This window comes from Alligator sinensis, unplaced genomic scaffold (genome assembly GCF_000455745.1).
Source record: "Alligator sinensis unplaced genomic scaffold, ASM45574v1 scaffold312_1, whole genome shotgun sequence".
NCBI classification, from domain to species: Eukaryota; Metazoa; Chordata; order Crocodylia; family Alligatoridae; genus Alligator; species Alligator sinensis.
In genome coordinates, this window is record NW_005842029.1 from 2,591,115 (window position 1) to 2,603,341 (window position 12,227).

The 12,227-nt window shown below is 42.1% G+C and overlaps 1 protein-coding gene across 4 annotated transcripts in view; it reads right to left on the reverse strand.

Moving 5' to 3' along the window:
• Nucleotides 1-6: 6 nt before the first annotated feature.
• Nucleotides 7-12,227, reverse strand: part of CLCN4 (chloride voltage-gated channel 4) — a 58,733-nt gene continuing 46,512 nt past the window's right edge. For 3 of the 4 annotated variants that reach the window (XM_025202541.1, XM_006022313.3, XM_025202542.1), the window contains 3 exons: nt 11,237-11,635; nt 4,643-4,859; nt 7-1,899 (listed from right to left, as the gene is read on the reverse strand). In XM_025202541.1, the coding sequence (XP_025058326.1) occupies nt 1,809-1,899; nt 4,643-4,859; nt 11,237-11,635 (707 nt within the window). In that variant the 3' untranslated portion in view covers nt 7-1,808. The remainder of the gene's footprint in view (nt 1,900-4,642; nt 4,860-11,236; nt 11,636-12,227) is intronic. The other variant, XM_025202543.1, reaches the window with a different exon arrangement.

Consider the following 12,227-nt stretch of genomic DNA (forward strand, 5'->3'; position numbering starts at 1 on the left):
TGTCTTCCAGGGCACTGTTTATCCATTAAAGCCACAGAACCAGGACTCTCCTGCTTTTCTTTTCCTCTGGCTTCATTTATCCCCCTGGTTGGCCAGCTTTTATGAGTTAGATGGAGGATACAATTGGCCCTTTCTAGCCCACAGCCAGTGTTTAGGGCACTCTCCTGAAAAGTGGGAAACATGAATTCAAATCTCCTCAGGGTGATGGGCACCTTTCTCTGGGCTAGTGGCCTAACCTCTAGGGCTACTGGATGCTGAAAGGTATGAGAGAGAATCCAACCCCCTTCCCTCCACCCTACCCATCCCATTTTTTTTCTCTGACCATACTTTTAGGGCCTTTTAGAGAGATACATACGTTCCCAGCTGAAAATGTTTAACCATAGAGTATAAATGGCTCTAGAGAATCCCTTCCACGCATGCCCATAAGGACAAATTTAGTCCCACAGATGGGAATAGGATCTGATATCTGTGCAATTGGCAGTTAGATGTCTTTAGGCAAAATGGGATTTTGAGCCAAAATGCCTACATTTTGCATCTACCCTGGCATCAACTTTGGAAGGTTTAGCATTGTCACCCTAATGTACACAGATCTCTTTCCTACCATGAGCTTTTAAACCTACATTTATGTGAAGTTAATTGAAAAAGAGGATAACGACAACAGCAAAAGCAAAATATTAACTGCTTTTCTGACCCCTTGTCCAAACAGGGTGCTGTGGAGGGTTGCAACTGGAATTCTATACATGGCACAAGCTGCCTTAAAAAGTGGCAATTTTAGTCCTGTTAGGGTAAACAAAAGTAACCTGTTAGCAAATGCAGACAGTTGCCAATTAAAGGATAAGAAGTTAAATGGGAGACAGAAAACACTGCAGAGTTTCTCTTGTCTGTGGAAAAAAATGTTTCTTTTGTTGACATTGTGGAGAAACACCCAACTCTCATTTAGAGTCAGTGGAAGCTGGGTTTCTTTCCTCTGTGCTTTTACACATCTCTCCCATGGACTTTTGCACTCTCTCCAGGGTAATAGTAAATTACGTAATACTAAATACAGTACCAAAAAATGCAAAACTTGCATAGAGAAATAATGAACCTTTACAAATCAGTTAGTTGCTGCATTTGAACACTAGGTACAGAGAGCTGAGTGACAGAATTACTGAACTACTGGTATTTAAGTAGAATGGCTTCAAGCAGGGGGCAAAGGACAAGAGGGTAAGGGGGTGGTGAACTAAAGTGCATTCTTGCTGCTTTAATTCCACTTTAATTTCACATTACTTTTTACAAAAATAGATGGAAATGACAAATTTCTCCATAAATAGGATGATTTTTTCTCATGAAAATACTTCCGTATAATTTTGTAGCAAATAAATAACCATGACTTCAGTAACAAAACAATCAACATGACTCCTACACACTCAGTTCTCTAGTTTAGACCTCAAAGCTCGCTTACTTATAAATATGTTTTCTAGTCTTCATCTCTGTCTAGTGAGTTGTTGTGAATGTTGGTGTATTCCTCTGGTGCCCCTGGCTGGTTGTTGCCACACACCATATTAGTTACACCTCCTCCATCCATGCCAACCGAGCTATTAGGAAACTCATTAAGGAAACACAGCTTGATTTTTGCAGCTGTATAGTTTCAGAATTGCCTACCTGATTTAATTAAGTGCCATCCTGCATTTACTCCCCTGTCATGGCTTGGGCCTGTCCTCACACACTTTTTTTTCCTCTTTAAACAAAATGAAATGCCATACGTAGCTTTTACATTACTCTGGAAGAGATTCCTTCAAAGTTATTTCTTTCCATCTCCTCTTACCAGCCTAGTTAAACATGATAGATTCAGGGTCCTGATTTGCCATTTGAGCCATATGTCTCAAGACATCCTTTTTAGTTATAATGCCCAGCAGCCTCCTACAAGAAGAAAGAAATGAAAGAAAAGGTTGCAGTTATCCATTTTTCCTGTCCTGATGTAGGTGCATTTTTAAGAGCTTCCATATATCTCATATGAACCTGCACAGCTGTCATTGCTCAAAAAGAATGATAATATTTACAAAACAAAATCCTAGAAAATGTGTTTTTCACAATTGTGGTTATCATTGTATATTATAAAAATGAACTGTCATCAATCTCATACATTTTTGTATGAGAAATTATATGGGGTAAAATTCACACCATTCACTCCCACCCCTTTACCCTGGTGCAGAGGGTGAGCAGCACAAGACGCCATGCAGAAGTACCACTTATATTGTTTAAGTGGTGCCTAAGAAATTTAGCCTGGCCCAGAATGCCAACATATATTCTGTTTTAAAATTCTAAGAGCCTCACTCTCACTCAAGAGTATCTTACTATTCAGGGAGGTACTCTGACAATTGTGAAACTAAATAAGAAGTTGCTACTCAACAAGAGGTATCGAGTTTTGGAATTTAGCCCTTAATAATTTTTTATTAGCCGGGCAGAGACTGCCTGGATGGGCCAATATCTTCATGAATCTTGAGAGGCCAGAAAACTTCCTAGTTTTTCACACTTCCAGGTAGCAATCTTTCCCAGCTCATGAACCCTTCTAGACATTGGAGCTTGGAACCACATCATTCTGATAGCAATCTTGCCTTTCACTTCAGTCACAAAACATGTGGTTAATGCTTTAAGACTTGCTAGAGCTAAAAACCAAGAATGATTTTTTTTCCAGAATCATGAGTCCCCAATGAAACACTTTAGACCTTATTTTGACAGCTCCTGGGCACACACAGTCAACTAACAGACACTGATACTTGGCACTTCTGAAAGCAGCAATTGTTATTTTGCTGCCTAAACTTTAGACACCCAAGTTTGAAAATGATAGCTCAAATCTTGATAGCCTATTTGTAAAAAAAGGTAATCACTAGATCTTGAATTGCACTGTGTCCCTGAGACGTTTTGAGCATGTCCACACAGAGCATCTGTTCATGTGCTCTGGGGTGAGGGGGTGGGTGTTTTACTTAAAGCACACCTGAGAGGTACTCTAATTAAAAGGCCTGCAGCGTCTCATGTATACAGTGCCCCATGTTTCAAGATGGCAGCAGGGGCACTGCTGAACAACCTTTAGTTAAAGTGTCCCCGCTGCCATCTTGAAACACAGGACGCTGAACACATGAGTCACTGCAGCATCTAAGCAGAATGCTCCAGCAGACTCGAAAGATTGAGTCTGCTCTGACAGGTCCTGATTACAAAGCACCAGAGCACATGCAAAAGTCTCCAAAGTCTCTGTCTGGACACAAACTAAGCCCCACCCACTGATTCTTATTTGGATGCCCCAGAGACCAGAAACTACATGAGCAGAGGCTATTGGAGCGTGCAACCTAGGGCCCAGCTTGATAATCTAGCCACAAACAGGCCTTCATATCTAGCAGTAGAAAATTAATAGAACATCCAACACTAGAAATGTTTCTGAGAAAGGGAACAGTACAGGCATTCAGCCTGAAACTCTTCCCTTCTCCTCGTGCCCTCCTGACACTAACGTGATCTTGGTCTGAGGAAAGCATGGGGAGTAGGACCTGCTTTTGGTCTGGAGAGTGAGCAGGGAACAGCAAGGAGCTGCTCTTCCACTTCCTCCATGGTATCTTTGCCACCCCTACCTAGGAGGCAGCGGAGGCCAAGGGAAACCAACTGGGACCAGGAACCAGACTTGGGGACACAGCCTCCCCATGTCAGATTAACAGTCCCCGGGTTTTGCAGTCCCTACCACACTGCTCAGCTGAGCAGCAAGGACAGCAAGGGAAAGCCAGAGGGAGCTCCCCCACCATATTTTCCCCATATCAGAGACTGCCTGGTTTGAGGAGGAGACAGGGAGCAATGGGGAAAATGACCCAGCCCATTCCCCACACACAGTCCCCCGTTGAGGAACAGTCAGAGAGCAGCTCTTGCTGATCCCCTCTCTTCCTGGACCAGACCAAAAAGGCAGCATACAAGTTCCCTTGCAAACTATCTTGAAATTCAATTAATACTTTCATGTTTCTCATTTGTACCAGGAGAATGATGATTCTCCTAATAGAAATGTAATATGGCTTCTGTTTTAAGAGAATGTAAGAGTAGTGCAAAAAGGAAGTGGAGGGGCAGGGGGACCTGCCTACTGAAAGCTGCTCTGGGGTGCTACCAGACCACATACACAAACAGAAGCAAATGGGCTGTCCTAAGGTTGGGAGGAAGGCTGTATAGACCTCTAAAACCAGCTTGATTTATTTGAGAGAACTTCCCTAATGTAGACAAAACCATTTTTTCACCCATTTGATTCTATTGTTGCTCCTAATCTTTTTTTCCTTGTGTGCTTTTTCTGGACTTTTAACTCAAGGACTTCTATTTTCACCACAATCAAACTGGGCAGATTTATTTTCCTTTGTTGCCATCTACACTGTGATAAGTACTTCACACCCATCTTAGCTTGCCTGGGAATCTAGGAGCAAACAAACTCTTTGCAAGCAATGCCTCCAAAAAAAATAAATAATAATATTTACCCAACTGATTTCATAGGTGATTGTTTAATTAGTTACTGTCTATAAATTACTTTGAGCAGGGAAAACACTATGTTATTATTGCTTCTTATTATAGCAAATTAGCTATTTCCCTTTCCTCCACTTTTAAGGGTATTTGATCATTCTGGCTCACATGTACATGCACTTACCCACTGCGAGTGACAAGACACTGTCGTAGTCCAAGTTTCCGAAAGATGTCCACCACTGTTTCCATCGGTGTGTGGTCAGTGACGGTGAAAGGGCTCAGGTTGAGAATGCGCCGTAGTTTCAGAGGATGAGGGCTGTTGGGTGGGAGCTCTGGGGGATCTTCTGTGAAATGCACAATGGAATTGCTCACTACTCCATCCTGACGCTGTCGTGCATTCTCTGTATGACAAAGAAAGAAGGCAAAAGTTAGACCAAAGTCAATAATAACTGACACATCCCCCCTCTTTGCTCTTCACATGCCAAGGTGCTAGAATAAGGAAATACAGAGCAATCTTTTGCATCTCATGGGACCACTATTGTAATTGGATTGATATTATGATGCAAATGGAATTGCATCATTAACATGCCCCTTTTTATTCTGCTTAGGACTTTCTCTTTTCCAATGTGTTATTTCTTGTGTTAGGGCAGAGCTGTCCAAATGGAAGCCCATGTGGCCCATGGGCCCCTGCAGCCACTTCTGCTGCTTCTCCCACTGAAGCCCACACAGTGGGGAGCCTTGTGCTGCTGGCTGTGTCCAGCAGGCAGGGGAGCCATGCACCACCACTGCTTCCTGGGAGCCACTGGCATTACCTGCAGTTAGGGACCATGTGCTACTAGTGCACCCCAGGTGGCACGGAGGTATTCTAGGTGACCGCCCCTGCAGCATGCGCTCTGTAGGGTCTGGCTCCCAGCTGTGCCAAAGTTGGACAGCCCTGTAGAGGGTATTGGTCATTGTTTGAAAATTCAAATATTTTGACACTATTAGATTTACCAAACTACACAATGCAACCCCAATGTACAAAATTCACTCAGGGCGTCCAGGTAGGGGGGTGCTCTGACATGGCAGAAATGTGGAACTTGTTGAATACTTAGTGAGCAGTCTCTAATGTGCACCTGATTTAGACTGAGGGGTATGCGATGTGGAGGGAAGGGAATAGCCGGTGGGCCTAGACCACTATACAATAATCTGACAATGAACAACCATTCAAAGAGTGTGTAGGAGACATGGTTATTATTACCAAGCTGCCATTTGCCTTGCCCATAAGATATGGAACAGATTCTGCTTGCCTCAACACTCCTCACATGAAGCTTAGGCATCTAGGCTTAGTGTGGGAGAAGTGTGAGGGGAGATGGTATTCCTGCTTTTAAAAAAGAGTAGCAATAGTAGGAAAAATGAATTCAAATACATCATGTATTTGACCATATTCCAATTCAAAATCCATTGCTGGCACCTTGATCCAACTACAAAGTAAAACTGGCAGCACACTAGGCTTTTATGACTATTCTGTGCCTTTCACCTTAATGTATGCCTTTAACAATTGTTGTTAGACTAGAAATGACTGATCTTCTTTGTACTTTTCTCCTCACTGGCTGCTCACTTGCTGTTCAGCTGCATGTGGTGCTAACAACATGAGAGATGAAATCCCAGGGATGATGATAGATACCACCTAAACATATCTTATGGGTGTTTTTTTCATCCCAAATCTTAGAAAATGGTTAGAATGATCTCCTTTGATTGATTCAGGTTGCTTCTACTCTTGAGCAGTACAGCAGCTCATACTTGATGCAAATGTATATATTCTCAGAGCTTATTTCCATCAATCAAAGTACAGAAACCTGCTTCTTTGACTTGTAATATGCAGACAGTAATGATTTCCAACACATTCAGCTGCATTATTTTCCCCTTAAAGATCATTCTGTTGTAATATTGTTGAAATCAGAACTTCTCTGGTTCAAATCTAATATCACTGTAGCATGTGACTTTCAACCTTCTCACCCTACATATTACACATCCGACTGCAATTTACAGGAACAACGTTAACTTTGCCTTGTCTTGTTTTGATTTATACATCTCATTTTCAAGAGTGGATGTGTCTGCACAGGTCTTTGCCATATTATGTCATGGTAACAAGTTTTGCATTCACCTAACTGAAGATGGTTTATCTGACCCAAAATAAGAATTGTTCCTTATGTAAGAAAGCTTAAATAAGCGAGCAAGTTGCTTACCCTCCTTGATCTATACTCAAAGCAAATAACACAGGCATTTTAGTTACCATTTCTTTAGAACCAGTACCTCCTGCTTCCAAACTAGCGGTGACAATGGTATGAATGACATTGAATGACCAATGCCCTGATTTTCCACCTGGAAGTAAAATTTCTATCTAGATAAAGTGTTCCTGTAAATGACAGAGTAAGACTGAACCAAATTGAGTACTACCACAACAGTGGCAATATTTATACAGTTTAAAAGACATGGGAAGTCAGAGAAGTGGTAAAATGGAATAATCGCACCTATTCTTGCAGTTAGTGCATATGCAAAACAAACCTAACATAGCCTAAGGAGCAAAGCAGCCTCAGTACTACTGACTTTACTAAACTGGAGAGATTTATAGGAAAAGACTCTTGCCTAGAAAGCAAATTAATTCCTTTAAATATGGAAATGAACCAAGTCCTAATCACATAAGCCTCAAACATTAGCCTACCAGATCTAGGTTACTCTTTGATTGTACACTGACAGCTTCTCGCAGCCAAAAAAATGTACTGCATTAAAAAATGTTTCCAAAATTAAAGGCAATCACATTTAAGACATATTACCTGGTCATGGCCAGGTAGTGTGATTACACTGACATTGATAGTAAGAAAATGGGAATTGACTCTTCAATTCTTTTGCAACCAGAAAAAAAATCCCTGTTTCTTTCATAACTAGCATGATATCAGATATCATGTCCGCGGTGTGGAAAAGACCAGTCATGTATATGTGTGGTTTAGTTGGTTGTGACTGAGGTGGCTAATGAGATCCTAACTGAGGGAATACATTGGGCCATGCTTGAAAATGGCTTGAAGTCCTTCAGAATACCCACTGCCATAGAAGTCACACTTGTAGAATCAGTTTTTTAGCTTATTTGTTCATCTGCAGCCTTGGAGACTTCAAAAGAGATCACGGGCTAAAATGCTAGTACTGTACTGTGCAGGTGACTCACAGCTTTCTCTGTCCTTTGCATCATCATCCAGGTAACTACTCAACTTAAATCAGTATTTTGATATACAGAGAGACAAACCTTATGCACAGAGCAGCACCTAGAATCAGTGTGGTGTGAACATGAACCTGACAGCAAGTTTCTGATACAAGTGGTGTGATGTGAGATCAACTGTGTGGTTTCCAAATAGCTGCATTTCCTCCCCACTGCAGTCATCATTCAGCAAAAGGGGAAAGGAAAGTATTACAATTAGATAAGTCCTGGGTATTTTAGGAAAGCTAAATCTCTGAAGAAAAGATTGATAAGATTTGGTACATCTGCACTTTCCCAGGGCATTAGGATTTGTCTAGCTCAGGATGGCTCAACCTCCAGCTCACGGGTCAAATGTAGCCAGCAGAGCCATCTCATTGGGCCCATGGGTCTCCCCATGGGTTAGGAAATTTGGTGGCAGGGGAGTGGTAACCATTAATACAGCCACCTTCCCTTCTGCCAAAATCCCCAAGTCCAAGCCCCATGTGCCCAGTTGGAGCCTGACTATGCACCATTCCCCTATGGGGCCAGATCATCACCCCCCACCCCTTTGCTTCTGGACTAGAGCTGGGCCATACCACTTCCCCACCCAGGGGCCAGGTTAGGGCAAGGCTATGTCCTTTTCCACCCATGGGGCCGGGCTGGGGCCAAGCTATGCCTCCTTACCCCGCAGGGCCAAGTTGGAGCCAGCCCATGCCGCTCCCCACCATTGGGCCAGGTCATTCCCCCTCCACTCGCAGCATTGGGTTAAGAAATTAAGCATAACTATTCAGGAGAAAAAAGGTAGAAAAGTATGCCCCCTATGATGCTTATTTAATCAACGTTTTCATAATTAAAATACTATAAGGGAATATCTAACAATGGGTTTGGAAATGCTAATGAACAGTAAGAGAATGTAGGAAGGGTGACAACCCAGCAACTCTCCCCTGAAGTGGTGGGTAAGAGCCTCTGCTGCTCTACGGGTGAAACTGATTTGTTTGTCTACACGTAGGAGGTTTTAGATGCCTGCATGTTCTGCCTCCAATAAAGATCTGAATAACAAATCTCTGAGCAAGGCTCTGTTCTCTTGCCATTGCTGGGGGTTGGGGTTCTCATGTAATAATTCTTAATTGATTTTTAATTCTTGATTCTGCCTCAGGCCTGTCAGGCACTCTTTTTAATAGAGCTGATCAGAAAGCATTTTTTTTTTTCTTATGGACAATTTGGGGATCAAAGTAACCATTTTCCAGTGGGGAAATAGTTTGGATAAAAAATGTTGGCAGCTTTACTTTTGATTAATTTCTTAATTAATGGTGCAGAATTAGACAGGACCACACATTCACCTCTCCCAGCATACAAAGCAGTCAGATTGCTTGTTCAGCAGCAGTTTCAAAAGGTTTTATTCCTGACATTTCAAACCCATTTCAGGGGGTTCTTTTAAAATAATCATGCAGCTTTTCTAGTCACTGGCATGATTGCAAAATAAATGGAACAGAATACCAAATCACAGTGGTAGCTAGTGTAACATGCATTACATGGCTACACAGGCTAAGTACAGGCAGTCAAAAAGCCTGAAGCTGAATTGATTCAATCTTTACAGGTTAGTCTAAGCTGTATAAGCAAGTGAGCAGACATTTATTTTGATTCTGGAAATGCAGCCATATGCCTGCAGGGGCTCAGAACAGAAGCTGAGGGGTGCAAGAGCATGCCTCTCTGCTTGGCTGGAGCAGGCAGCCTGAGCCAAGCCTAGCCTGCCCACCCTCTGAGGGAAGATTTGTGGGGGAAGTGCAAAGTATGCTGGGATACTGGGGGACTGTGAGTTAATTTGAATCTGGAAGGCACCTGCGACATAAGTTCAATACACCAGTTTAACTTAAATCAGTTAAGTCTGATACTGCATCCATCCAGGTTTATCTGAAACCTGTTTTGGCCATTTTGAAAGTGGTTTATGTGCACTTAACTTTCATTGTGTTACAGATGTGAACTGGTTTCTGATTATTTATACCAGTTTATGTGTTCTGTCCCTAGCTACAAAGTGCAAGAAAGCCACAGAAGAGGCTCAGTGCATCCTAGACATGTATTAAGGTTCTGCAAGAGAGTACAGAAGACATTTTAAAAATATTTAGAAAGAAAACAATAAGATACAAACTTTAGTCATTTTATAATGTATCTAGAATTATTAAACTCACAGCAGTAAAATGAGGTCCAAATAAAACACAGAGTTTTTCCCTTCCTAATACTTTATATTTTTGGTATCACAGCTTTTCTGGAAGGGGGAAGTGTGGGAATCAAATGACTGAAGGATACTTATTAACAATCAATTTAATTGTAAGATCTAATCATTTAGGCAATATCCCTTTAATATAGAAGAACATTTGAAAAAAAAAAGCACTTGGCTTTCAGATCATGTGTGCTGTCAAGTTTTATTCTAGCTTTGGGAAAAGTCCTTGTACGTAGGAATGCCAATTATCAAAATAGCTCATATTTTCTATTCACAGATTCTTTTTTTTTTCTAAAGAGCTCAAGAGCTTCCCCTGTTCCATTCTTCTGAGTGCACAGGGTCTACAGGGTCACAGCCTCTGCAAGATTTAAATAGACCTATTTAAAGGGTAATCTCATTTCAAGGAGATTTTGATATGTTGCGATTTGGTTTCATTCCAAATTGAAATGAAATCCAAAAATATCAACATTCCCTGAGAAAGGGAAAGCCTTTGTGTCCAACTCTCACAAAGTTTGCCTGGCTTGTCTCCAGTGCTGCTATACACCTTGGAAACCTTGATGGTCCTGAATTGAGAGCAAACTACCAAGGTAACTAGACCAGACATATGGACCATGGAAAGCCTGAGGACTCAGGCTACTGAGGAGATGGTAGTTTGGAAGCCAGAGCTCACATTATCCCTATCAGGCAGGCTTCTGAAAAGCTGGGCCCCTGGAAACCTGTGCTTCAGAGGAACCAGGCAGGAAACATACCTTAAAACAAGTTTCCATTAGACCTCTGCCTAATGTGGCTTCCACAGAACCATCCCCTCTAAAAGTGTAGACTTTGATGAATAAGCATATTCTGATAGACAAGCTTTCTGCTGGAAATTTTCTAACCAGCATTGAATGCTTGCAACTAAGAATAAATGTGACCTGATGTGATAACAGAAACTAACGCACCATGGAACCAATGCCTTGCATGTAGTAGCTGGGCTCACAGCTACCTGTGGACTCCCACTACAGAAGTCACTAGAGACTTTATATAGCTGGAGAGTAGAGATTCTATTAGTCAGGTTCTGATTTAATTTATACCATCCTGATACTGGTTCAACTCCATCAAATGATTCCAGGTTCATACCAGTGTAACAGAGTGGAAAATCAGGCCCTGGAGATCTGCCAACAGGTATGCTGTAGCAGAGAAGCCACTAAGCATCTTTCTACATAAGGACTCACATAGCACTCCTCACCCTGGGAGGAAAAGTTTGATTTGATTTTTTATTTAGCCATTGCTAAGGGTTACATAACTTCACTAACCTCCTGTTCATTCCCATTCAAATATGTATTGCATCAATACTGATACATTTTACTCACTTATTGCCAGAATCAATTCTCGTCTCTGTGCAAATCCAATGAGGCGCTCTGAGTCTTTTGAAACCACCACTGGAAAGCCATTGTAATCAGTCTCTTTGATTAATGTCTCCACATCCTCCACTGTCATGCTATCCTGTGTCAAGACAGAGAGGGCAGGCTCACCACGCCGAGGCCTCATGACATCTGTTGCCAGTGTTCGGTGTGTAAACTCATCCTTAACATCCAGAAATGGGTAACCATTCAGGTGAATATGTGCCTCATAGATCCCTTCCTTTCCAAAGGCATCTGCTACCCACTTGCTGGTTACAGCGGCAGCCATTAGAGGAACAATGTATTCCAGGCCTCCAGTTAACTCAAACATAATCACCACCAGGGAGACGGTCATTCTTGTAACTCCACCTGCCAAAAGAAAGATCATTCAGGCTCCCCCTCAAAACTAAGTCACATTTTTGGTGTTTTAGTCTCTTGTTTTCATAAGTATATAGAATGATCCAACCCCTTCCCTTTTCACTCTAAGTAATGGTGTCTTTTTCACTTGCTGTAATTTCATCTGCTCTAATTTTGATTAGAAATGGTTTCCAATAGGTTGGCTCAGCCCAAAGTCTCTTAGTATTTGAAAGGAAGGTAATAAATACTTGGAGATCACTTGAATTAAATAGTCTAACACACCGTTAGAGCATGCAAGTCTAAACTCCTAACTGATACAAGCGTAACTAGGAGAGGACCAGAGGAGACCCAGCCTTAGATTCTAACTTAGCGGGGTAAACAGAATGATGCCAACCCCCCATTTTGGCTGCAGCATAAACAGCCCTTCATCACCCAGTTAGAGCAACTAGACTGGAGCAGCCTGTATTACCTGACCAAAAAGCCAGGCTCAAGCAGCCTGCACTGCCTGGCTATAAGAGTCAGGCAGATTCATAGATTGTAAGGGGCTGGAAGGAACCTCGCAAGTTCGTCAGGTCCAGCCCCCCTGCACTAGGCAGGAAAGATA